Below are 27844 nucleotides of genomic sequence, written 5' to 3'. Positions count from 1 at the left end.
AGGTAATAATATAACAGCAGTGGTACTTTTTATGGAACTCTTACAGTGCATCAGGTACAGTGTTGCTAAGCACTTTGCAGACATCACCCCAGTCAACCCTTACAACCACGCTTCGAGGTAGAAGGTGTCTGAAGTTTTCTGAAGAAGAGACTGAGGCCCATGACCTCAGGCCCTTGACCATTGTCATATAACTAGTAAGTGGCCAAACTACAATTTGAACCTTGTGCTTTTAATTACCATGCTACATTATATGTCTACTATGAGTGAGAAGAAAAAAAAAAGACCACTGGCTTTTGAGAGAGTATAGAATCAGAGCCTGAGTAATAGAATTGTAGGAAATCATGGAACTGAGAGAGCTAATCCAACCACCTCATTTTGAAGTAGCAATGATGCCTGCCTTGTCCTGAGAAAACAACAGCTTGAGCAGAGGAGAATACCTACTGATAGGTGACAGGAATGGAAGGTGATTGGGAATTACCTCAGCCATTCCCTTTTTTAGAGGTAGATAAAGTAACACGCCTGTTCAAAGAATTATCTAAGCTTGTCTCGCCATCCCTAAGAAACCATGGGAACAGATGTGTACCCTTTTTATTTCAGATTTCATTATCCACAGTAAGTAGATTTCCACTGACTACTTGAGATTTCCTAGATGGTAATTTTCACTCTGCAAGGAACCAGTAACCTTCAGAGGGATTATTTGAAATGACTACAGCGCAGGAGGCACTGAATTTCAATCAATCACATGTTTAATGATTTCCTTCTCTGCAAGGCAGTATTTTTGGAAGAGTGGGGAACAAAAAAGTCAATGGGTGGTTCCTGCCCTCCTGTATTTTATAATCTACTTGGACGAACAAGCGAGGCGTAGAATAAAATTGTTCAAAGAAAAAATCCCAGCAAATTGGGCAGCCCGGGACAACTGGGATGAGATCTTGCTCGGTGGGAAAGTGGTTGAAAGGGGCAGGAAGTGTTTGGAAGGATGGACTCTGGCAGGTATGTGCAAGGCATCATTGGGAGACACTGACTGGAGGAATCTGGCCAATCTGTAGTGATGAAAGAGAATGTGGAAAATTAGGTTCTGATGCAAGACCTTGTCAGAACAGCTCAATAGTTTGGAAAACTTTTATGGATATATTTGAAAATAATTTTTAAAGTAAATACCCCCAAGTAATCCCAATATCAATCTCTATTACCTTTCCTCTTCCCGGGATTAAATTACTACCTTATGTAAGTGTCCTCACTATTTATTTGGAAGATCGCTGACTTCCTTCAATTCTACTGACCAAAAGGTCTTGACACTTTTGGAAAGAATTTCCAGCACTTCCCTTTTGCTAATAAAGGTGTCCTCAAGTGCCCAACCTCTGGGCAATTACGTATGTAAAAGTTTCAAAATTGTGCTCATACTCTAAGGAGTCAGCTGCCAGGTGCTCTCTAATAAGCAGAAATTTCACGTAACTCAGGCATCTGGGGGTTCGCGCCTCAGCTGGAGCAAAGCCAGAAATGTCTGTGACTGCAGGTGCACTTCAGCACATTGGGACCTGCCGGAACAGCGATCTGGCCTAACTGCAATTGATTTAGGAGAGGGCTGGAGGGTTGAGCTTCTGCTGACACTTGCAGCTTGGAAAATTCTGCTCCGCTAATTGCAAAGAGGATTCTGCTGTAATGATTTTTTTGGGTAAGATACTTTTCTCATTTTGAATTCTTTCTTCATTTGGGCTCTGGGTGATTTCCAGTCTCTATTTTTATTGTTTTAACTCCTGGTATAGGAGGCTCTTTGAAAGTTTCCGCCCACACATGAATGTGCATTCAGAGTGGTGCATGGACATGGCTTACAAGCTTCAACATGTACTTCATGAGCAAGCAGGTATATAGCCCCTTTTACAGGAACTGGTACTTTCTACCTCTGCTGGCATCCCCCCACACACACACAAATGAAAATATGGGGATTTTGCTTTTCTTTCCAAAAAAAAAAAAAGGAAAGAGGGCTCATTGACTTCACGTTTTTGAGATCTCTCTCAGCAGCGTGATTTCTGGACCCTCATCTTTGAGGTCTGGGGTATGTTTTTTTGTTTGTTTGTTTTTAAAAGCCCTGGACCAGGAGGATGGGAGACTTGAGTTGTCTCTGTTTCTCCACTGAGGCTTCCAGCCAGAGTCTTTGGCTTTCTGGGCCTCAGTTTCCTCAGCTCTTCAAGCCCATGAAACTGGAAGAACCAGGTGGATTGTATCACCCATGTCTTTGTATAAAAGCTGCTTCAGGCCCTGCAGTGTGCAGTTTCTGGGGAGGCTCATATGCACTTGCTCCAACATAAGGCCAAGGCCTCCAGGGTGAGAAAGATCTACAAATTCAAGTCCAAACACTCCAATATTTGGTTATATGAGGCTTTTTACACTCATATTCTGCCATCTCCACTGACCCTGTACTCTGTTCACATTGGAATTCTGGCATCTTCCTAAGTAACTCATTTGACAAATATCTTTGAGGCCTACCTATTGTGGCTGCAGGGCTAAAGAAGATATGGTCTCCTCTGGCATTACAGGCAAGTAAATGGGATTACAAAGCAGAGTGACAAATGCTTGGATTCATGCCTCTGGACCTATTGCCTAGGTGGACTGTTGAGCTTCCACTGTCACCTCTGTGAAGCTGTCCCCAGGCCCAACTAAATGTTTCTTCTACTCTGCTCTCAGGGTGTTTTCTACATGTCACTTAACCGCATAATATCACATCAGGTTGGTTGGTTCTCCATTTTCCTCCCCCACTAGACCGCCAGCTCTGAGCTGTGGCACGTTTTATCCAGCTCCTCTCCAGGCCTCAAAGGGAGCACACTGCGGAGCATCCTGTAAATACGTAACGAACCAGTCAATGCAAGTGAACATGCAACTCGGTCTTGCAGGATTGCAAAGTGCCTCTCGAAGCTGAGTTTGCTTTCCGTGCCCAGGCAGCTCTGGTGAATTGCACAGTAGAGGTCAGGAGTTGGGGGTGGGGAGATCGGAGGCGTACGAGGAAGAAGGTGAGTCCAAGCCCCACTTCGCTAGAGCTGCCCACGTCCGGTAAACTATAACCCACTGGACTGCGGTCAACTCCTTAACCTCCCGGAAGCGGCTCAGCCGGCCTCTCCCCGCCCCTCCGGAAGGTGGGCGTGGCCCCTAATGAATAATGAATCACCGCGGTGGCGGCGCGGGGGGGGCGGCGGGCCCGCCCCCTCGGGCGGGAAGGGGGAAGCGCCGAGGCTGCCTGACTGGAATGAGGGTAGCTGCGGCGACTGCGGCGGCGGGAGCGGGGCCGGCCATGGCGGTGTGGACGCGGGCCACCAAAGCGGGGCTGGTGGAGCTGCTCCTGAGGGAGCGCTGGGTCCGAGTGGTGGCCGAGCTGAGCGGGGAGAGCCTGAGCCTGACGGGCGACGCCGCGGCGGCTGAGCCTGAACCCGCTCTCGGGCCCGCGGCGGCCGCCTTCAACGGCCTCCCGAACGGCGGCAGCGCGGGCGACTCACTGCCTGGGAGCCCGAGCCGCGGCCTGGGCCCCCCGAGCCCACCCGCGCCGCCGCGGGGCCCGGCGGGCGAGGCGGGCGCGTCACCGCCCGTGCGCCGGGTGCGGGTGGTGAAGCAGGAGGCGGGCGGCCTGGGCATCAGCATCAAGGGCGGCCGCGAGAACCGGATGCCGATTCTCATCTCCAAGATCTTCCCGGGACTGGCGGCCGACCAGAGCCGGGCGCTGCGGCTGGGCGACGCCATCCTGTCGGTGAACGGCACCGACCTGCGCCAGGCCACCCACGACCAGGCCGTGCAGGCGCTGAAGCGCGCGGGCAAGGAGGTGCTGCTGGAGGGTGAGCGGGGCCGGCGGGCGGGCGGGCGGTGCTGGGCTGACCGGCGCTCACTTTGTTTCTGCCACCCTACCCGCTTTGCTGGGCCAGACCCTTCCCTCTCCCCCGCCCCCTGGGTCCTCACCTTCCTCTCTACTGGTAGCCCGGCTCTCCCCAAACCCCGTCTGCTGGAGCTTTGAGGATGGAAAAACTGATGCTCCCTACAGGAAAAGTTGGGCAGCCGCCGAAGTGTGGCTTGCAGTCCCCAAGGAAGACTCGGTTGAGATTTAGTAAGAAGCAGCCTTGCTGGAAGCCCCGCCTCTGCACGATAAGCTGACACTAAGAACTAGAGGGGGACGGAACGAAGCTCTGGAGGTCTCCGTTTGCCTCCTGAGAAGTGCCGGGTTGGCGCTTTCTTCGCTCACCTCTGGCTCCCCAGGGCAGGCGGGTCTGTTAGAAAAAAAAAAAAAAAATTCGTCCACACCGGTGCCAGCCGTATGCTTGGGCAAACCACCAAAACGCTGGTTAATTTATGGGAATTTAACCCATCATTGGCTCTCAACAATTACCAAAGGAGATCATAGCACGTCATTGAAGCCAGAAAGCTGAAACAGCAAGTTTGTGTGGTTAATGAGCCTTGTTTAACAGTGGACTCTCGCGTGTTTGAACATTTACTGCCAACTAGAGTTTTGCCCCTTTTGCAGGAGACTCGTGCCAGCTTCCTACCATTCACAGGCCTCAAGGCTTTAAGCTTATTAGAAGCCTGAAATGTTAAACCTCAAGTTATGTTTGAATAGCTAGGATTATTCTTTAAGTATGCATGTGATCTGTTACTTGGGTCATTTGTGATGAATTTATGGATTTACTAAATTTATGATTTACTAAATCTCAAAATTAAATCTCATCTACTTGAAGGACTCATACATGTTGGAGGTAATATTCAGAAATTTTTGAGCAATCGGCCTTCTTTCACTGATGATTTCAGTCATTCAAGAAGCATTTATTGCTGGCTATATAGAACAGAATATAAAAGATGATGTGTCTATTTGGTGTCTAGTTGGGGAAAGGATAGAAAAGTGCAAAACAACTTACAATTTATAGATTACGGAGTGCAAACTATATAAATGCCAAGGGAATGCAAAGTTAGGAAGTAGTTAGTGGAAGTTGTATTGGTCAGCGAGGAATTTTTCAAGGAGCTGAATCTTGAGCCAGGTCTCCAAGGAAGTGATGGACATAGGCAGAGATGAGTCAGGAGGGTATTCCTAGCAGAGGAAGAAGAGAAGGGAAGGGGTGGGGAGTGGAGGTAGGAAGAGGCCGATCATCAAACTGAGAGGCCAGAAGTGCAGCTTGGCAAAGTGATTGTCACTTTTTTCTAAATCTGCTGGTAAATGTTTGGGAAAATGTTAGTTTGCAAGTAAATATTTTAATGTGCTCCAGTTGTGAAATTCCAGTGTCCCACCTTTATAATATCCTATTTATAAATCTCATTTATATCTCACTTAGGTGGGGCTAGACATTGCTCAGAAATTAGTGCTAATAAAAGGAATAAAATTATAGATCATGGCCTGGGTGGTATGTGTGTAAAAAAATTGTTACCATAAATGTGTACTTTGAAATTAGGCTAGCTAAGAATTCGGTTGTAAATTCTTAGAGCCAGAATATTGAATGTAGTACTATTTATGTGGTGCTCAGTGGTGGTGGGCAGACATTTCAACTCTTTACCCCATATTTTTAAAAAAATCCAGTTTTTGTTTAGATATAATTTGAACCTGGTATTCATACCAATTAAGTGAAAATCATCTAGTAAATGCTTCCCAATATTCATTAGACTAAAATAGGCCACTTGTGCTTTTAGAAGGAGGGTTTACAAATGGCAGCATAACATTTATTGAATGCCTATTTACCTAACACACAGGTTCTATTTTATTTTCCCATTTTGTAAAAGACAAGTAGTTTTTGTTCTAATGTGTGGGGGAAAGTATGAAATTGAACTTTCAAGCCAAGGGATATAAAAATAAAATTGCTTAGAATATGTAAAATCACTGAAAACAGTGATTTAATTGAACCAAACATGTAAAATTGAGAGCTAGTGTCCCATCCAGGAAGCCCACTTAAAAAAAAAAAAAAAAATTTATTTATTTATTTATGGCTGCATTGGGTCTTCATTGCTGCGCGTGGGCTTTCTCTTGTTGCAACAAGTGGGGGGGCTACTCTTCATTGCTGTGCATGGGCTTCTCATTGTGGTGGCTTCTCTTGTTGGGGAGCACGGGATCTAGGCGCTCGGGCTTCAGTAGTTGTGGCTTGCGGGCTCTAAAGCACAGGCTCAGTAGTTGTGGCACACGGGCTTAGTTGCTCCGTGGCATGTGGGATCTTCCCGGACTGGGGCTCGAACATGTGTCCCCTGCATTGGCAGGCAGATTCTTAACTACTGCGCCACGTCCCAGGTAGGCTACTTTTTTTTTTTTTTTTTTTTTTTTTGGCTGCGTTGGATCTTAGTTGCTGTGCACAGGCTTTCTCCAGTTGTGGCAAGCGGGGGCTACTCTTCACTGTGGAGCGCGAGCTCTAGGCGTGCGGACTTCAGTAGTTGTGGCTCCCAGGCTCTAGAGCGCAGGTTCAGTCGTTGTGGCTCACGGGCCCAGAACGCAAACTCAGTAGTTGTGGCGCACAGGCTTAGTTGCTCCGTGGCATGTGGGATCTTCCCCAACCAGGGCTCGAACCCGTGTCCCCTGCCTTGGCAGGCGGATTCTTAACCACTGCGCCACCAAGGAAGTCCAAAGCCTACTTTTAAAAGATGGACTTTTATGATTAGCCCTTAAAGTTTTGGAACTGTATGGTCCTTCCATTAGATGTCTCAAAACTTGAAAAACTACCTTAACATTAGCACAGTGATGCTCTTTTGTGGTGTGGGCAGGGAATTTCAGGCATGCCCTTACCACCCCCAAGCAAAGGAAAACTAGTCTCTGGTTGCCTGTGGTTATGGAACTGAGTGAGCTAAGAGTTTTTTTTTTTATCTCATGGATTTGTAGGGATTATTCATTCATACATGAAACATTTATTCAACTCTGCCACGTGCCAGAGGCGCTTGAAGATGGTATCTGATTCCTGCCCTCAAGAAGTTTGGAGTTGAGATAAGAGAGAGTTAAGAAATAGTACAGCAAAGGGTTAAAAGCGATGTGAGAATAGAACTCTGGAGAGGGCGCAGCACAGAGGAAGGAGAGATCTATGGAAGACTGTCGTGGGCATCAGAGGTTGAGGATGCCCGGGAAAAGGCTGATGGAAAAGTTGAAGTTTGAATTGAGCCTTCCCCTAAGGAGAAAGCTGCCACCAGTAAAGACACAAGTGAGAGACAGGAAGAAGTCATTTTGCCCAGTGAGGGTAGAGGACGAATGAGGACTTTGTGGTCAGCTAGACCTGGATATGTTTCTGGCTAGTGGTTTGTAACCCCTAGGCAGGTTACTCACCCTTGCTCCACCTTAGTTTCCTCATCTGTAAAACCAGCATAGTAATAATACCTCCTTACAGGGTTGTTATTCATTTGACAGTTTATGTGCTGGGAGCCTTTTTGGGGACTGGGAATACAGCAGTAAACAACAATAATGAAAACAAAGTCTGAATGAGGAAGGTAGGACTAGGTCATGAAGGTATGCTGTAAGTTAACAGGCACTCTCAGAATAGCCAGGATAACAAGTTGTTAAAATCCAAGGCTCCATTTTACCTGAAAAGACATACATGGTAAGAATAAGTTGTTTTAGGTGAACACTTCAAGAATGAGTTTGCACTTGCATGCAAACACCTTTTTCTAATCTTGTTTTCCTGTCATCTCTTGTATAGGTCAACTTTTTTATCCTTAAGTTTTGCATTTAGTTTTTCATCCCTCTGATTTTTCCTATTCCTTCACACTTGCTGTTCAGAACCTTAAAACTTGCTAATAAACGTGTGCTAGTAGTTTTGACTAATGTCTCTTAGCACTGATATTAAGATATGCTGAAATTCACAGATTCTCAGCATGAAGGGGTGACTACTCTTCTATCATAGTGTATGTTGAATTTACTGTATCCTGTGTGCTGGAAATGGGGTCTATCCAGAAAGCTTCTAGAATTTATATTTGAATTAGACTACACATCAAAAAGTGTTCAGAAGAGGTTAGGAAAGAGCATCGTGTCCAGCTTAAGTTGTTGTTGTTTTAATTTATTTATTTGGCGGTGCCAGTTCTTAAGTTGCTGCGTGTGACATCTTCACTGTGGCATTCAGGATCTTTTTTTTTTTTTTTTTGCAGTACGCGGGCCTCTCACTGTTGTGGCCTCTCCTGTTGCGGAGCCGCGCAGGCTCAGCGGCCATGGCTCACGGGCTAGCCAATCCGCAGCATGTGGGATCTTCCACACGAACCCGTGTCCCCTGCATCGGCAGGCGGACTCTCAACCACTGCGCCACCAGGGAAGCCCCAGGAGCTTTTTAGTTGCAGCATGCGGGCTCTTTTTTTTTTCTAATGTGTATACATATTTTATTGGATCTCATTTTCTTTTTTTTTTAATGTCATTATTGGAGTATAATTGCTTTACAATGTTTTGTTAGTTCCTCCTGTATAACAAAGTGAATCAGCTATATGTATCCATGTATCCCCATATCCCCTCCCTCTTGCATCTACCTCCCACCCTCCCTATCCTGCCTCTCTAGATGGTCACAAAGTACCGAGGTGATCTCCCTCTGCTGTGCAGCTGCTTCCCACAAGCTATCTATTTTACATTTGGTAGTGTATATATGTCAATGCTACTCTCTCACTTCGTCCCAGCTCCCCCCTGCCCACCCCAATCTGTGTCCTCATGTCCATTCTCTACGTCTGTGTCTTTATTCCTGTCCTGCCCCTAGGTTCATCAGAACCTTTTGTTTTTTTTTTTTTAGATTCCATATATATGTGTTAGTATATGGTTATTTGTTTTTCTCTTTCTGACTTACTTCATTCTGTATGACAGACTCTAGGTCCATCCACCTCACTACAAATAACTCAATTTCCTTTCTTTTTATGGCTGAGTAATATATTCCATTGTATATATGTGCCACATCTTCCTTATCCATTCATCTGTCGATGGACATTTAGGTTGCTTCCATGACCTGGCTATTGTAAATAGTGCTGCAGTGAACATTGTGGTACATGTCTCTCTTTGAATTATGGTTTTCTCAGGGTATATGCCCAGTAGTGGGATTGCTGGGTCATATGGTAGTTCTATTTTTAGTTTTTTAAGGAACCTCCATACTGTTCTCCATAGTGGCTGTATCAATTTACGTTCCCACCAACAGTGCAAGAGGGTTCCCTTTTCTCCACACCCTCTACAGCACTTGTTGTTTGTAGACTTTTTGTTGATGGCCAGTCTGACCGTGTGAGGTGATACCTCATCATGGTTTTGATTTGCATTTCTCTAATGATAAGTGATGTTGAGCATCCTTTCATGTGTTTGTTGGCAATCTGTATATCTTCTTTGGAGAAATGTCTGTTTAGGTCTTCCACCCACTTTTGGATTGGGTTGTTTGTTTCTTTGATATTGAGCTGCATGAGCTGCTTGTATATTTTGGAGATTAATCCTTTCTTAATTACTTCGTTTGCAAATATTTTCTCCCATTCTGAGAGTTGTCTTTTCGTCTTGTTTATAGTTTCCTTTGCTGTGCAAAAGCTTTTAAGTTTCATTAGGTCCCATTTATTTATTTTTGTTTTTATTTCCATTACTCTAGGAGGTGGGTCAAAAAGGATCTTGCTGTGATTTATGTCATAGAATGTTCTGCCTATATTTTCCTCTAAGATATTTATAGTGTCTGGGCATGTGGGCTCTCAGTGTGGCATGTGGGATCTAGTTCCCTGACCAGGGATCGAACCCAGGCCCCCTGTATTAGGAGTGGGGAGTCTTAACTACTGGACCACCAGGGAAGTCCCCAGCTTAAGGTTTGATATTTGAGAAAAGATCAATAAATTTTTGAAGCAATTCTCATTGGAATATTGTTGGAAAATCATCTTTTATTGTGTAAATATGATTCTAAAAGTATTGTTATCAAATCTATTGAAAAGAAAATGGTTAGGTGTATAGAGGAAGTTATCTGACATGAAATTTAATTTCAGAGTTGAAAGTAATTTTTTTATCTAGAATAGGTTGAGATTTTGAGTGTCTTATATAATATGACTTGCTCTTTGTGTATGTTAGGGGACGTGTAACGAATACTGCTGACGTTATTAGGCTGCTCATTTGAAGAAGCTAGTTTGGGTTCCTACACTGCCACTTTCTTCACCGTATGTTGGAAAAGTTGAGAGTCTCCTAGAGAAAACATTTTACATTTTCTTTGAGACTTTGCCATGTATATTCATCAGTCTATCTCTTAAATAACCACTAAATTGTTAGGACGTTTTGTGTTTCTCTGTTTTTTCTTTTTAACTAGCCTCTTTGTATTTCACTTGAATGATTAGACATGTTTATATGAGAAACCATGTCTTTGTAACCAGATTATTTCTTATAGAGTCCCCTTCTTGCTAAAATATGCCCTCTAAATTATTAGAAAAATATGAGAAATTTATTGGTTCTAATACAGAGTGGTTACAAAAATTCTAAGAGCATTTTTAGAAACCATAACCAGGCTTTACTTTAGATCTCAATTGATGACTCAGTAACTTCAACTGATGTATTCCCTGCTATGTAGTCCTTACGGGATAAAGATTACTTTACTTTGTGATCAAATGTTTATCTTTGTACCTAAGGGATGAGGTGCAGCCTGTGGCTATGGAACAGTGTTCTGCTGTGCTGAGCAGACTGAGTCATTCAAGGATCCAGTCACTGTCCTTGGCTAAGCTAGCATACTCTCCTACCCAGCTGAACAACAAATGATGCTCATTAATGTTAAGTGAGTTACCGAAGGTCTCAGAATTTCTATTGATTTTTAGGGGGAAAATGTTGTTTCCTTTGGGCAAGAGGAAAAATCTTACCTGGAATTAAAAAAATTGTGAAGTCTCATCTTCCAGATGAGGAATTAATGACCAAAGAGGTTAAGTGGCATGTTTAAGGTCACCTAAGTAATCAGTGGTGGAACTCAGACTGAAACCCTGTTCACTGCTGTCTCCCTTGTACCATGATATCTACAAGCAGTCATTCAGAACTTCTAGCATCTCCTATGCATCATCATGTTGCAGTGTGTTGTGAGAGATCAGTGTGCAAAAGAAGTTGAAGGTGGTCCCTGGCATCAAAGAACTTAGACTGAAATTGGGGAGGGAAAACCACCACATAGAGAGTAATTGCTGAAATGTGTAGTACTCACTCTTCAAGAGTTCTCTGAAGAGGTGATCAGTTGGGGGATGGAAGAGTCAAGTGTGACTTCATTGGGGAAGGGATAGTTTTGTCTGAGGCTTAAAGGACAAGTTGCTTCTCTGTAGATGGAAGGTAGTCCAAGTTGAGGAGGTAAATTGAGCAAAAGCCAAAATGAGCATGACCTACGATAGGAAGTAAGGAGAACAGGAATGGACTTGGGGGAAGAAAATTAAGCTGGGTAGATAAATTGGAGCCAGATTATGCAAGGCCTTGAAAGCAAGCCAGAGGAATTTGGACCTTTTTCATTCTATCAGTCAACCTTAAGTACCTACTGCAAATGAGGTGTTGTGGTAGATGCTGGGAATTCAAAATTGGGAGTAATCCCTGCCCTTTAGGCTAGTAGGGAAACAGTTATAGCCAGCTGTGATAGTGCTTTAAAAGAGATGAGAAGATGATGTCCCGGAAGCAGAGGTAGCAGTGCAAAGGAGACAGCATGTCAGAGGTAAGAAAGTGATGAGTAGCTGGTGTGTTGAGAGAGGTGAAGCGTGGGAAGATGCAGGAAGTGGGTAGCTGGAGAGCAGGCTGGAAAGGTGGGCAGAGCCAGATCATCAAGGGCCTTGTGTGCAGTGCCAACCAGTGGTCACTAGTGGGGTTTATATTTTCAACCTAAAAAAGGAAGAACTTGAGTTTTATTAATATTATATAAATAACCCTGGTTCTGTTCCTCAGTCTTATAAGACAGTGCCATTACACACTCGATACACAAGGTGATGTCTCGAGGGAAGAGTGAAAGAGCTTCACAAAGCACAGGAATTGAATGTGGTGACCTTATTAATTTGTCTGCTATTATCATATTGCAACTTATTGCAGTTTACTTGAGCCTGGTTGAGTGGATTTATAATATATTATCTGCTTTTAACTAAATTAATCTTCACAAAATGAGATTAAAGATTTGCACAGAGAAACCGTTGATTGAAGATAATTCTAACACTATAAATAATAAAAATGTAGGGTTTACATTTCTCCTAGTAGGAGCTCTTTGTCACATTTCAAGGTAAGCCTGTCAAGAAGTCAGCCTAAAAAATGAAATTGTCAAGACTATTTGAAATATGGATTAATACATTATCATGAATAATGAACTATATGAGATTGTATTGTACTTTGAATCATACAGTAGCTAAGATAGTATGACTTCATCAGGGATATATTTAGTGTATTTCATCTTTATCTCATTCATTCTTTTTTTTTTTTTTTTTTTTTCCTGCGGTACGCAGGCCTCTCACTGTTGTGGCCTCTCCCGTTGTGGAGCACAGGCTCCGGACGTGCAGGCTCAGCGGCCATGGCTCACAGGTCCAGCCGCTCTGTGGCATGTGGGATCTTCCTGGACCGGGGCACGAACCCGTGTCCCCTGCATCGGCAGGTGGACTCTCAACTACTGGGCCACCAGGGAAGCCCCCATTCTTGATGTTTACATTTTGTATATATTCTATAATACGTATGCATTAATGAATATTCGTGGGATGAGCGTGTAGACTCACATGTTTACTGATGAGTGTGTACTACCAGAAGTTTTAGGGACTTCCCTGGTGGTGCAGTGGTTAAGAATCTGCCTGCCAATGCAGGGGACATGGACTCAATCCGTGGTCTGGGAAGATCCCACATGCTGCGGAGCAGCTAAGCCCGTGCGCCACAACTACTGAAGCTGCACACCTAGAGCCTGTGCTCCACAACAAGAGAAGCCACTGCAATGAGAAGCCCGCGCACCTCAACAAAGAGTAGCCCCCGCTCACCGCAACTAGACAAAGCCTGCACGCAGCAACAAAGACCCAACATAGCCAAAAATAGATTAATTAATTTAAAAAAATACACTTAAAAAAAAAAAGTTTTAGGCCTGGCAAGCCACCCAGGTTTTAAAATGCTTTAAATGAGCAGTGCTTTAAACAAAGAAGCAATCTCTTAGGAAGAGTGGCAGATGGGGAGTGTAGGAGCTCAAGACATGAGGTAAGGGAAAGCAGTTAGGAGGCTGTTGCGACACCATTAGGATAGTGAGACTGGATAGGACAGTATGAAGCTGAAAGATATTAAGGAGATAGAAACAACAGGTCTAAATGATCAGTTTGGGGACCTAAGGGGAGAGGAAAAGAGAGGGAGGATAACTCCTAGATGTTTGGCTTGGGAAAGTGGATATCTATGAAACCAAAACAAATGGGGGAGGAACTAGTTTTTTGGGTGAAGAGAAGAAGTTTGGTTTGGACATGTTGAATTTGAGTCACCTGTGTGACAACCTGGTGCAAAAGGCTGGTACAGGTCTGTAGTCAAGAGAAATGTCAGAAATGAGTTGAAGATTTATGAGATGTTAGGGTAGAAGTGGTGATTAATGCCATAAGTGTCAATGTAATCATTAACAGAGTGCAAATTAAAAAGAAAAGTAGGGGGCTTCCCTGGTGGTGCAGTGGTTGAGAGTCCGCCTGCTGATGCGGGGGATGCGGGTTCGTGCCCCGGTCCGGGAGGATCCGCGGAGCGGCTGGGCCCGTGGGCCATGGCTGCTGGGCCTGCGCGTCCGGAGCCTGTGCTCCGCAGCGGGAGAGGCCGCGACAGTGAGAGGCCCGCGTACAGCAAAAAAGAAAAAAAAAAAGAGAAGTAGGAACAGGATGGAAGCCTGCAGAACCCCTACATTTAAAATGATAGTGGAGGAAGAGAAATCTGGAAAGAAATGGTCCAGGGAGTGGAAGTCAGGGAGGCAAGAGTTTCACAAAGAAGGGGGTGATCAACATCTTCAGATGCTGGAGAAGTCAAGAAGGAAAAAGAAGTCCGTTGGGTTTGGTGATTAGAGAACAAGATTGTTAGAGTTCTGTTAAGAGCAGTTTCATTAGAGTGACAAGAGCAGAGAGCAGTGAGTAGACCTTACTTTTTTAAAGTTTCTCAGAAAAACAAAAGAAGAAGGAAAGGTGGTAACTAGAGTTGAATAAAGTATCCAAGAAGGATTTTACTTTCGTAGTTGTTTGTTTTTTATTTTGTTTTGTTTTAAGGGAAAGAATTAGGACATATTTATACAGCAAGGAGAAAAGGCTGGCCGAGAAAGGGAGAGGTTGGAGAGATAGAAGGGATGGGGAACTGATGCAATCCATTCTTGAGCCAGGAAGTGACATGATGGGAACAGAATTTTGGGTTGGCAGCAGTGGGTGCGCTTGATGTAATGCAAAGAGGAAAGAGCAAATGTAGGAAAAACTACAGCTGTTGTAGTGAAAAGCAATCCAAAGCAGAGGTGATAACCATTGAAGGGGGTGATGGTGGTGGCCCTGAGAATAGAGAGGAAGATTCAATTCAGGAAACAGTTTAAAGCAGGTGATTTCTTGCCAGGGGACAGCAGATCCACTGGGGACCATTTCCTACCCAGACAGCCTCCTTCTGACTGCCTGGGGCACCCAAAGATTGCATACTTGTAGAGAATCTCTGGCCTCTGTTACTAGCATGGGCATTTGATGCCTCAGAGATGTTGGAGTGGAAAATTGAGAGCCACTGTTTCAAAGGAAGAAATGACAGGATGTGGGGGCAGGTTGGATATAGTGAATTAACCCTGAGATTTCTCTCCAGGGACAGCAGAAGCACTTAGCTTTGTTATAAAGCACTTAGGCAGTGTCAGCTGGCTATGGGGATTGAGAAGAAAAATTTTAGTTTATAAACACTACATAGTCACACAGCATGAGAGCATATTCTTCCTTTAAAGGGTTTTTTCCCTAGGTTAGTGAAAGGAGTTGTTGGCTTCTTCTACAGAAATGATGGTATATTCAGGTGATTTTAATATTTTGTGTCTGGAGAAATACAGTTGATTTAGTTACTAACTGCCATTCTAAGGAATATACACTTGAGTCCTTCATAAAATTTGTGCTTGATTTCAGTGTAAAAACAAAACTTGTGAAATAATTTTGTATGTAAACAAAGCGCCAGTGATTATGGTATCCGTCGATTGACCTTTTAGGAAGAGTAAAGAGTTATAAAACTCAAATTTGTTTTGGTTTCTATGATCCGGCTCCCAAGACATTGCTAGAATGTTTTGACATATAACTAGTTAAGAATATGTGAAGTGTAGCCTTTTTTTTTTTTTTCCCCAGCTGCACCCGGCTTGTGGGATCTTAGTTCCCCAGACTAGGGATTGAACCCGGCCTGTGAGTGACAGTGCAGAGTCCTAACCACTGGACTGCCAGGGAATTCCCAAAGTGCAGCTTTTAAAAAAAATTACTTTGGCTTTTCTGCAACATTCTTTCTTTCTACCACCTTTTACCCTCTTGTTTTTAATTTTGCAAGTTTTTTTTATAAATTTATTTATTTTTATTTATTTTATTTTTGGCTGCGTTGTGTCTTCATTGCTGCGCGTGGGCTTTTCTCTGGTTGCGGTGAGCGGGGACTACTCTTCCTTGCGGTGCGAGGGCTTCTCACTGCAGTGGCTTCTCTTGCTGTGGAGTACAGGCTCTAGGTGCGTGGGCTTCAGCAGTTGTGGCACATGGGCTCAGTAGTTGTGGCTCGCGGGCTCTACAGTGCAGGCTTAGTAGTTGTGGCACACTGGCTTAGTTGCTCCGCAGCATGTAGGATCTTCCTGGGCCAGGGATTGAACCCGTGTCCCCTGCATTGGCAGGCGAATTCTTAACCACTGTGCCAGCAGGGAAGCCCCTGCAAGTTTTTTAGAATGCTTTATGAAAGGAAACTTGATGGGATAGAGAGATGAGAAAGTTAAATCCTTATCTTTCAGTTTACTTAATCTGTCATGTATATAAAATACTACACCTCACATTTGGAAAATGGGAAGCTTTGATTTTTCATTTAAAGAGACTCAGACAAATTAAAGATTTATTTATTTATTTTTAGTAAAATCAGTTGATAACTAATAAATTTTTTTTAAAAGAAATGCATGTGCCTTATTCAAGGCTCTGTTGGTTTCAAAGCACAGAAACCGATTCAAGCTGTTCAAATAAAAGGATGGAGGTATTGTAAAGATACCGACAGGTCTCAGGACTCCAGAAAAAGCTGAGCAGCCAGGCCTCAGAAATGTCACGAACCCAGGCAGTGCTGACACTCTGCTTTCCACTCTTGCTCACGTCTCCTCATCTTAGAGTTTCTCTGTTTCTCTCTGAGAATGTTCTTTTGCAGTAGCTTTGCTCTAGTCCTTTTATGGTTTCATTTTTTATATTTAAGTCTTTAATCTACGTGGAGTTTATTTTAACATAGGTATGCAAGAGATTTAACTTTATATACTTTCCCAAATAGCTGATTATCTCAGCATTTGTCAAATAATCCTCTTGGATGCACTGTCAGATAGATTGGTGGGGCTGCCTGGAGTGCCATGTGGAGAAAGATTCCAAAGTGATATCTGGGTTCAGCAGGAAAGGCTATGCTTAATTAGTGATGTCTGCAATGAGTGTGCCGGGGTGAGGTACAATATGCTACGTATCTGCCACCATAGGAATGACCTGTCCTTTCCTCTCTGATTTTAATTGCACCATTTTGTACATATTTAATTTTTTATATTCTGCAGTCTGATTCTAGATTTTCTGTTTGAGTGTTTCGTAACCACACTGTATGTTGTAACTTTAACATTTAATAATTGATAATTCAAGTGGACTACACCAGTCAAGAAGAATTTGAAAAATAACAATAAACAATTGCAGGCTGGTATAGTTACTTATTTGTCCAGATAAATTTTGGAATGATTTTATCATTCTTTAAAAAACTCCTTTGGGATTTTGACTTAAATTGTATTAAATCCATAAATTAATTTTGAAGAGAACTGAGGTCCTTGTAATATCTGTTTCCCAATCATTTTGCCAGAAATATTGGACCTCTGTCATACACGTTCAAGCATGTGGCAAGAGGTATGGGACGTTCCGATTGGCCAGGCCTAAGTCACGTATTCACCTTGGAGCCAGGGAATAGGGCAACTCCCCCGTCTCCATGTGGACTGAAAGTGGTGGTTTCTCAAAAGATAATCAAGGTGATGTTACCAAAAGAAGGTGGAATGGATGGTAGGCAGGCATAAACAACAGACATCCACTACAATGTTCCAAAAACATCAGAAGATGGTATTAGAGATTAAACAAGAAACTACCATATTAGTTGAGAGATTTAGAAACTTTACAGACAGCTGTAAAAGGAAAGCAAGAATAATATATTTGCTTGGGTATAGGTGAACTAGGTGGAGCTTTTCAAAGACTCTAAACTCTGAAGTAAATAATAAGTTATTCTCAGCATTTCTTTTAGTGGTATTTTGAACATCACTTTTGTATACATTTCAGGCAACTTCTCAAGGTTGCATTATGATTATCATTTTATAACTAGACAAAAAAACTATATAGAGCTTATGACAGGCCCTGAAGTTAGAGATAGATTGGGATGGAGAAAAATCTTCGTCTATCAAAATAGACATACACAGTTTTCTTAGTAAGAATTATTTTGGTTGCAGAAACCCAAACCAAACTGAGCAGAATTGGAAAGTATTGCCTCATATAACTCCTAAGACCTGGGGGTGGATCTAGGTTTAGGTCCAGAGGGATCCAAAGGCTCAAATTATCTTGGCTGCAACATCTGCTGTGGAGAATCTAATTCTGTGTAGTCAGCTAAGATGGCGCCGGCAGTTCTAGGAATATATTGCCCTAACTTAATAACCCCTGTTAAAAAAGGAAAGTTTTTTTTCTAGCACCTTCAGTCTCTGGGAAGGACTCTGATTAACTCTGCTTTGTCTACCCTTTGGACGTATCACTATTTCCAAGATGATGGAGACTATGATCTAGGCCTGCATCATGTACCCATCCTTAGTGTATTGAGATTGGCAGCATCACCAAACTATGAAATGTGGAATGGAGTGGTTGCTAAGCAAACTTATGTCCACTCTTAATAATGCAGACATTGAAGCCATAGTGCTTGAAATATTTTTGTAGCTAAACTGTAAAGTTTTAAAAGTTAAAAACAATAGAAATAAATGACATTACTGAGAGCTTTACTCTGCTAAGCTCTTTACATGCATTGTCACAATTTCTTTTAACAGCCCTGTGAGGCAGGTATCATTATGCCCATCTTAAATATGAAGAAATTGGGGCCTGTAGAGATTAAATAATTTGCCCAAGGTCACAGCACTTGGGTGGCAGAGGCACAGTAGTTACTCAGATTTATCAGACTCTACAGCTCCTGTTATTTACCATTATAATAGATTGCTTCTCCAATGGATCAGTTTAGGTTAAGAAGCTAGCAAGTCTAAAGACCACTATGACTGGCTTAATGTGCAAGAAATCGTGCTCTGGATTTTGTGTTGTTGCATCTGTCTGAAGGTTATTGTTATTGTCTCCCAGTCTTTGTCTCTGATTTTCCATTCTGGGCACAAATAGATAGCTGTATGTGATTATTCAACTCATTGAATACCCACATTCTGCTAGGCACTCTGGGAGAAATGGAAAGAAAACACGAGCCCAACAACCATACTTTTAAGAAGCACCCCAAATGGCTTTATGAATGCTAATAAACTGCACATAAATTAATCCAAATTGTTTCATACATGTCATACAAGTGAAAGACAAATGCTGAGAGAACTTGCGGTGCCGGAGTGACGAATGTTAGGAATGTGTTTCAGGTGAGAGAAGGGCAGGCCACGGAATGGGCGTGGGAGGTCTGGAGGATGGAGGTATTCTATGTGAGGGGAATGGCATATCCAGAGGACGAAGATGGGAACAAGCAGGTGATCAAACTCTAGCAAACACATTGAATGAAATAGCTGATTTTCAAGACTCTGAAACACTGACTTTTTAATAATTTTAATGTATTAGTAAAAATGATAAAACCAACTTCTTAGATATTCTTATAACATTTTTATTCGTTATCTGCTCACTGCTTTGTAATGCAAAAATCAATTTTTCTTTTGTAATTATTCTAGCCAAACTAAGGATAAATATTCTGTATTAGTTTCTTCAAAGATTATTGATTACGTTCTAGAATAAAACTGCTTTATTTTGATTTATTTACTTATTTTTGGCCACACCATGTGGCTTGTGGGATCTTAGTTCCCCAAACAGGGATTGAGCCCAGGCCCCAGTGGGCAGTGAAAGCACAGAGTCCTAATCCTAACCACTGGACCGCCGAGGAATTCCATAACTGCATTTATTTTTACAGTGAACATAAAGTAAAAGTAATTGAAAAAATTAAGCTGACTCTGGGCAATATAAATTCTGCAGAAAAACAACAAAAAAAAGACTAAAGTGAATTTCTAGAAGTCACTGCTCACCACAGAGGTGTTTTATATATTTTTTTTTGTGGTATGCGGGCCTCTCACTGTTGTGGCCTCTCCCGTTGCGGAGCACAGGCTCCGGACGCGCAGGCTCAGCGGCCATAGGTCACCATGGCATGTGGGATCTTTCCGGACCAGGGCATGAACCCGTGTCCCCTGCATCGGCAGGCGGACTCTCAACCACTGCGCCACCAGGGAAGCCCACCACAGAGGTTTTAATATTGATCTGCTTTGTCCATTTACAGTGCAGTAGAACTGATTTTTATAGTCATTAATTTCATCTTAGGATACAGAATAATGGCAGTTCTCACAAGATGAGTGTAAAGCATTTATACTGGATAATAAAGAAGTGAAATAGTTTTAAATGCTACCAAGCTGGATTGTAGCAGCCAGGTCTGGCAGGTATTCTCAGACAGCCATATTTGTATGTATATTTTCACATATATATTTTGACAAGAAACATGTTTTCCTTGCATGTTTTTCTTCTGCTCTCTCTAAGGAGATTGTGGTTGGAGAAAGATCTAATTTGCTCTTATGCTACCACCTACCAGTTTCCTCCCACTATTTTCATTTTATTTCTCGTATTCCTTCCTACTTCCTCTATGCTTGGGACTCAGAAGAAGTCTTTGGGATCTTTAGGTGTCTCCACCCCTCGGGATGTAGTCACAGAAACTGAGTCTTGTGCCAAAAATGCTCTGGTCCCAAACTGAAGCATGAGAGGACAAAATACTTTGGAAAGAAAAAAAAAAGCAAAGTATTTCTGATGGCCATTAGAAAAATGGAAAAAATACTGTTAGCATTAAATAACGTTAGCACTATAAGCCTTACATTTCTTATCTATTAAAAATAAGATACGTTTTAGTTCTCATATTTTATAGTTCTAAATGAGATAGAGAATGAAGAGTTATAGTTACTATAAACTGACTATATAAAAAAATACCTGGGTTGTCAGAGAATTAGAATATAATCAGATTATTTTTTTTTTTTTTTTTTTTTTTTTGCGGTACGCGGGCCTCTCACTGTTGCGGCCTCTCCCGTTGCGGAGCACAGGCTCCGGACGCGGAGGCCCAGCGGCCGTGGCTCACGGGCCCAGCCGCTCCGCGATACGTGGGATTCTCCCGGACCAGGGCACGAACCCGCGTCCCCTGCATCGGCAGGCGGACTCTCAACCACTGTGCCACCAGGGAAGCCCCAGATTAATTTTAATACTAAAGATATTCAAGATATACCAAATCTCTCTTTGATCATTCAGATGGAACCTCAGCATTTGTAATACTTTATTCTGAGCTTTATTTATTTATTTATTGGCCACATCGCGCAGCAGGCAGGCTTTTTTAGTTCCCCAACCAGGGATCGAACCCGTGCCCTCTGCAGTGGATGTGTGGAGCCCTAATCACTGGATCTCCAGGGAATTCCCTGAACTTTATTGTTGTGAGAGAGATACACAGAAGTGCCAGATAAAAGATTTTATGTTGTAGATTTGCAGATAAATCAGCTTTTGCTCTTTTACCTTTCATTATAACTAGTAACTAATCTCCTTTAGACTAACTCAGGCAGCATTTACAAAGCTATCGTTTTCTCCAAGCAGAAGAGAATCACTTAAGGAAGAAGGAATATTGAGCGATCTAGATTGCAATTAATTTTGCCACTGATTACTGTGTAAGTTGAGGTTTGTTCATTGTCCTTTAGTTAACAAGGGCAAGACTCTTTTTTTTCCCTTATCAATAATTATTATTTTTTAACATCTTTATTGGAGTATAATTGCTTTACAATGGCATGTGCTTTATAACAAAGTGAATCAGTTATACATCTACATATGTCCCCATATCTCTTCCCTCTTGCATCTCCCTCCCTCCCACCCTCCTTATCCCACCCGTCTAGGTGGTCACCAAGCACCGAGCTGATCTCCCTGTGCTATGCGGCTGCTTCCCACTAGCTATCTATTTTACGTTTGGTAGTGTATATATGTCCATACCACTGTCTCACTTTGTCCCAGCTTACCCCTCCCCTTCCCCGTATCCTCAAGTCCATTCTCTAGTAGGTCTGCATCTTTATTCCCTTCTTGCCCCTAGGCTCTTCTGACCAATTTTTTTTCTTTTTTTAGATTCCATATATATGTGTTAGCATATGGTATTTGTTTTTCTCTTTCTGACTTACTTCACTCTGTATGACAGTCTCTAGGTCCATCCATCCTACTACAAATAACTCAGTTTCGTTCCTTTTTATGGCTGAGTAATATTCCATTGTATATATGTGCCACATCTTCTTTATCCATTCATCTGTTGATGGACACTTAGGTTGCTTCCATGTCCTGATTATTGTAAATAGAGCTGCAATGAACATTTTGGTACATGACTTTTTTTGAATTATGGTTTTCTCAGGGTGTATGCCCAGTAGATTGCTGGGTCATATGGTAGTTCTATTTTTAGTTTTTTAAGGAACCTCCATACTGTTCTCCATAGTGGCTGTATCAATTTACATTCCCACCAACAGTGCAAGAGGGTTCCCTTTTCTCCACACCCTCTACAGCATTTATTGTTTGTAGATTTTTTGATGATGGCCATTCTGACCGGTGTGAGATGATACCTCATTGTAGTTTTGATTTGCATTTCTCTAATGATTAATGATGTTAAGCATCCTTTCATGTGTTCGTTGGCAATCTGTATATCTTATTTGGAGAAATGCCTATTTAGGTCTTCTGCCCATTTTTGGATTGGGTTGTTTGTTTTTTTGATATTGAGCTGCATGAGGGGCAAGACTCTCTTAATGAATATTGCAAAGAAAAGCCAAAGCCTGGGTCTTTGATGCCAAATAAAGCCTTCCTCTCTGCCCTTTTTAGTGTGCCCTTTTAGAGAAAGGGAAAAATTATTTACACGTGTATTACATTTATTTGTGTTGGCCATTGTTGTCAAGCAAATTTATTCACAATCATTTGGGAATTTAGATGTTGGGAATATTTTGACAAGGTTGGGAATTTTTCTTATCCAAAAATTTTAATATCTTCTCTATTAGCATCTTCACATTGGCATGCAGTTATCTTTATGTAAGCCGTTCTGCTCTTCTAGACTGTGTTCTTGGTACCTAACAAAGTGCCAGTCACATCACTGGTATTATGTATGTCTGTTAAATGAAAAAAGAGCATCAAACCTCAAGTATAAAAAGGTTGTTTAAAATATAGGTGACCTAAAAATGCAAGAAAAATAACAAAATTTTTGTACACCGAATTCAGGATGTGATAAACGCTAGGGCACAAGGAAGATGAATGGAGTCGAGGAGAGAGGTTCATGGGGGCTTTTTGTTAGGAAATAAAACTGAACAAATAGGACAGAATTTTGAGATTAATAAAGTTGAGTTACATGAATGTTCATTGTATTGTACTCTATATTTTTAGTGTATTTTAAATATTTCTCAATTTTAAAAATTCAGATAAAATTTATAAGTTGTCCAATTTTTCTTGATGCTGGATCGCTTAACTATCACTTTGATTGATTCTGACTCTTTAACATTTAAAAACTTGAAGTATAATTAACATGCAATAATGTGTTCTTAGGTGTTCATTTCAATGAATTTTGACAGTTGTATACACCTGTGTAACCACTATATAAGCTATAGAACATTTCCATCACCTCCAGAAGGTTCCCTCATGGCCATTTCCAGTCAATTCCTCTCCCCACCTCTACCCTAGGTAACCATTTTAAAATTTCTGTCACCATAAATTAGTTTTGTCTATTCTTGAAATTTATTGGAATGGAATCAAAAGTGTCTGTTCAAATCTTTTTACCTACATTTTTACTGGGTTTTTTATCTCTTTGTTGTTGGTTTGTAGAACTCTATATATTCTGGACACAGGTCTGTTGTTAGATGTGTGTGTTGTGACTATTTTTTTCATCCTGTAGTTTGTCTGCTCAATTTCTTAACGGTGGATTTAGATGAGCTGAAATTTTTTCTTTCTTGGTAGTATTGTGTTTCCTATCCAGGAAATCTTTGCCTACTTCAAGGGCACAAAGCTCCATGTTTTCTTCCAGAGGCTTTATGGTTGTGTTTCAGGTTTAGACCTACAATCGATTCATCTTGAAATGATTTTTTGTATATTGACTACTTTTCCTTGCTCTATGTAGCCCTCACCTGACTGGTAAGTTTCTTCTACCTTAAAGATTCTCATTATTTCTCTTTGAGGGGTAATGGCAGGAGACTGTAACTTTTACCACACCCTTTACTAAACACTACTCCTGCCTATTTATTTACGTATGTTCCCTCTTCAGTGGTGTGTCATTGGAATCTGAGACAAACTGAGTCATCTCTCTCTGGTTTGTTGTAATTGCCCCCCATTACACCTTCAGGGCCTCCAAGGGCCTGATTTTAAAGCAGAATATTCAGGAAAGCCATATTTTCCATTCAAGAAAACAGCATCCTGGCCTAAAAGTTGCCATTGACATAATGAAGTATTACATGTGAATGTACGATTAGTTAAAGGATTTTGATGCCTTACCATTTTTTTTTGATGCCTTACCTTTTATTTAAGCTTCTTGTACAGTATTAGTATTGTAATGTTATTAATGTCACAGAACTGGAAGGACCACTCATTAACACTAATAAATGGGAGAAAATGCACTGGACCAAAAGTAGCAGTCTTTATAACTTGTAAGACTTTCTTAAATGCAGATCTGTACTTAAAGCTGCAGGCTAACTTATTTTTGTGATGTTGATGTACTGAATGTGGGCGGTGGAGGGGGGGGAGGCAGTGGCAAAATAGAAAGGATTAAGGAGGCAAGGACGTAAAATCCTTTAATACTGCTTAGTAAGGTATTCATTTTATCCATTTGAAGAAATCTGAAATTCTTTATGAAAGGAATGTATTTTTAATTTGGGGGTGGGGAACAGTTGCTGAATTATTGGATATTAACCAGGTTAGGGTACAGATTACAGCTGGAAGGAATGTTAATCCTGTTAGATTGTGTTTATTGTCCACAAGAACACTACCAAAAAAAAAAAAAATACCAACCTGAAATTATTCTCAGATTTTCAGGAAAAAGTTTGAACAGTTATTTTAGGTTTCTTACTTGGAGAGTAATAATCTTGAGTTTGTCTTAAAACATTTTCTTTAAGCAATCAACTCTTAATTATGCATGTGCGATTGATCAATTTTGCTATTTATTTTCCTAAAATATTTCATCTCAAGTCAGGTTTCTCTTGCCCTCTCTGGTTCTGGGTGGAGAGTGAATTGCGATAATCTGCAGCATTTACTGTGAGAAGGAAGATGAGTTTTAACATTTGTTTGAGCACAATGTAATTGGAGATAAAGCTGCTGCTACAAAATAACAAAAACAATCCCATAGATTTAAATTATTTCGGAAATATCCACTATTGTGAACTCTTTCCTTATCCCTAACACTAGTGAGAATAATAGAATTAGAAGTCTTGACCCCCATAGAATTCTGCTTTTACATGTTTTTAACTTGCTGGCTGTTCATGCATGTCTTTTCATGATCCTGTCCCAGCAGTGTCTCCTCAGAAGTAGGAGTAAGCTGTACAGCTGTCATGAGCCAGTATAGGCACAGCCTGGGGGCTATCATCAAGGCAAGAGCTAGGGATCAGTGGCTTATTATGGTCCAGTAGAAAGTAAAAGGTCCAGAAATCTGTGGGTCAACAAAGTAACGTGATCAGAAAGCCAGCATTGCCTCTCTTCCAGGGCAAGAAAAAGTACTGTTGAGCAGAATACACCCGACTGAGTCTATGTGGATAATTGTGTTGTATTGTAGAAATAGCATTGGCTTTGGAACCAAGCAGACCTAGAGTTCTGCATGATGTGGGGAAAATAATTTATACTCTTTAAGCCTCAGTTTCTTTTTCAGTCAAATGATTGTGAAGGTTACATAAAATATATAAACCAGCACATAATAGGTGTTCAAACAATGTTAATCTTCCTTCCCTTCTATGCTTCATACCTGGGTCATTTTAGGATCTCATTCTGCTTGTCTGGAGAAACGGGTGCTTGCTAGTTTGGGAGCAGGTCAACAAAGCAGTAGGAGCTGATAAGGCCCTGATTCATCTCCCTCGTACACACCCAGTGTTTAGGTCATCTGCTCCTATAATTTCGGCTATTACCTGAATATCTATAATGTTTAGCTACATCTTTTTGTTCCCAGTCTTTCTGTGATCCCTTACCAGCATATCAAATTCAACCATGACCTAGGCAAATTTCTTTGCAGTTACTTATTTAAGTGTGTGTAGCTGCTGGCCCTGTCTCCTTCCTCTCTTCTCTCTGGCTTAGAGGCTTTCTTGTTCTTATCCTTCCCAGTTTTCACCTAAGGCTTATGAAGATGGCAGGAGTAAGTCCTCATGTCTCCCTGGTTAGTTGGAATTATTTTGAACAAACAAAAATTCCTACCTTTAAAGAGCTTATAGTAGAAGATAGTGTGATGCTTACTATTCATACTAAATGTAGGTTGTGAATTTGATGCACTATTGGAATTTCTAAAAATGTTAACCTTTGGATTTTTGCATTTTGCATTTAAAACAGTTCCTCAAACCCTTCCCTCCTCCTCCCCCTCCCCCTCCTCCCGCCTCCTCCTCCTTCTTCTTCTCCTCCTCCTCCTCCTTCTTCTTCTTCCTCTCCTCCTCTTCTTCTCCTTCTCCTTCTCCTTCTCCTCCCCTCCCCTCCCCTCCCTCCCCTCCCCCTCCCCCTTCCCCTCCTCCTCCTCCTCCTCCTCCTCCTCCTTCTTTTCCTTCTCTTTCTTCTTCTTCTTTTGCAATAGGAATCTGTTATTTATTGAGAACCTTCTCTTAATGTTGTCTTATAAGCTAGAGAATGGTGAGGACTGTCCTCCTTTGCTCGGAGTATGAGGAAGCAGAAGTAGATAGCATTGCTGCTTGGTCCTTATGCTTCCATAAGGTCACTAGGAGCACCAGAAATCTCCCACCTGGCACCAGATTCATTGGGTTGTATTCATGCCATCAGGTCTTATTCCATATGTGGAATTTTATTGCTCCTCAAAAGAAAAATATGTTGAGACAGTAGTTTCTAAGAAGTCAGACTTTGCCACAATGCCTTTTAGACGTAGCACCTCAGGCCTTTCCTAGCTTAGATTTAAAATTCTTTCAGAAACACAAATTCTTCACAGGGATAGATGATTTACTAATTTTACTCTATGGAAAGGAAGGATCTCAAGTTAAATACATTGCCCACAACCTAAACGAACTGACTACAGATTTAAGCTTTGGGAAACCTAAAACATATTTAAGAACATCCGGTCTTAAACTGAAGCAAGATATTTTCAATGCTCTACCAACATACGGAAATTTGCAACATTGGCCCCTTCAATAATCCGTCTCAATTAAATAGTCTGTGGCTTAAACAAGTATTTTTCTACTCTTCAGTTTACAACATCTTTCTTGGCATCAAATTACCTTTCTACTTAGTTCAAATTGTTAGTTTGACTGTTGGGCTGAATTCACTTATGGAAGTGGAAATGGAAATTATTTGTGATGTTACTGCTGCGTTGTTCACGTATGGTCATGGTATTTATGCAGTTTGTTTCCCTGCAGCTATATTTTTAATTGGCTATTTACAGAGTCAGACCTTTTAGCAAAAGGAGAATCCTCACATGCATGACCTAATTTACTTTCTTAGAGTACAAGGGAAGTAATATGAAATACTTCCTCTTCATTTGCCCTCAGTCCCATCCCAGGGAAGAGGTTGTTACCAGAATTCATATTTCCCAGACCCCTAGTAAGGCAGGGAGAAAGACCTCCAGTTTTCTCTTTCCTCTTTCCTTCCTTCTCTTGCCCACTGATCCTTCTGGGTGGGGGGTGCTTCTGGCATCTTGTCTGTGAGATGCAACATCATGGCTTTTTCTTTTAATTGGATAATATTTTCTTTCCCATTTCCTCTTGTCAGTATCTAGCATTTCCAGCCTACTTCTTTCAGATTTTACCCACATGGCTCCCTAGTGATCCACCCAAAAGAATTTTAAGGTTCTAGTAACTTTAGGTGAATTTAAGGGAGGAAAAGGTGGGATAATGACTTTTCCTCAAATAAAACTGAAGTTTTTAATAATAATGATTCTTAAAAATACTTAAATACAACCATTTAAACTATGGTCGTTAGGGAGTGTTGGGAGTATGGGAAGCCACTCTTGGCTCCTACCTTTTAACTTTTTGCTTAGCAATCATTATTACTCATCTCTCCAGTAAATAATACTATTTGGGCAAAATGTAGGTAATTAATCTCCAATTTCTCTACAGAAAAAAGTCTTCTGTAAGCATTTGTTAATTAGAAAGGGGCTGCACTTTTATTATTTAATTTTTTTTTTTTTTTTTTTTTTTTGCAGTACGCGGGCCTGTCACTGTTGTGGCTTCTCCCGTTGCGGAGCACAGGCTCCGGACGCGCAGGCTCGGCGGCCATGACTCACGGGCCCAGCCGCTCCGCGGCATGTGGGATCTTCCCAGACTGGGGCACGAACCTGTGTCCCCTGCATCGGCAGGCGGACCCTCAACCACTGCGC

At 41.8% G+C, this 27844-nt stretch overlaps 1 protein-coding gene across 3 annotated transcripts in view; it reads left to right on the top strand.

Annotated features, from left to right (window-relative positions):
• Positions 1 to 2988: 2988 nt before the first annotated feature.
• The window catches only part of SNTB2 (syntrophin beta 2), a 102155-nt gene continuing 77299 nt past the window's right edge, over positions 2989 to 27844 (top strand). For 2 of the 3 annotated variants that reach the window (XR_004485041.2, XM_004273205.3), the window contains exon 1: positions 2992 to 3818. Coding sequence is in view for 2 of the 3 variants with exons in the window: in XM_004273205.3 (XP_004273253.2) it covers positions 3152 to 3818 (667 nt within the window). In the remaining variant the exon portion in view is untranslated. Of the gene's footprint in view, positions 3819 to 27844 lie in introns of all 3 variants that reach the window. The other variant, XM_033434263.2, reaches the window with a different exon arrangement.

This window comes from Orcinus orca, chromosome 20, assembly GCF_937001465.1.
Source record: "Orcinus orca chromosome 20, mOrcOrc1.1, whole genome shotgun sequence".
NCBI classification, from domain to species: domain Eukaryota; kingdom Metazoa; phylum Chordata; class Mammalia; order Artiodactyla; family Delphinidae; genus Orcinus; species Orcinus orca.
This window is presented reverse-complemented; position numbering and strand designations above follow the sequence as displayed.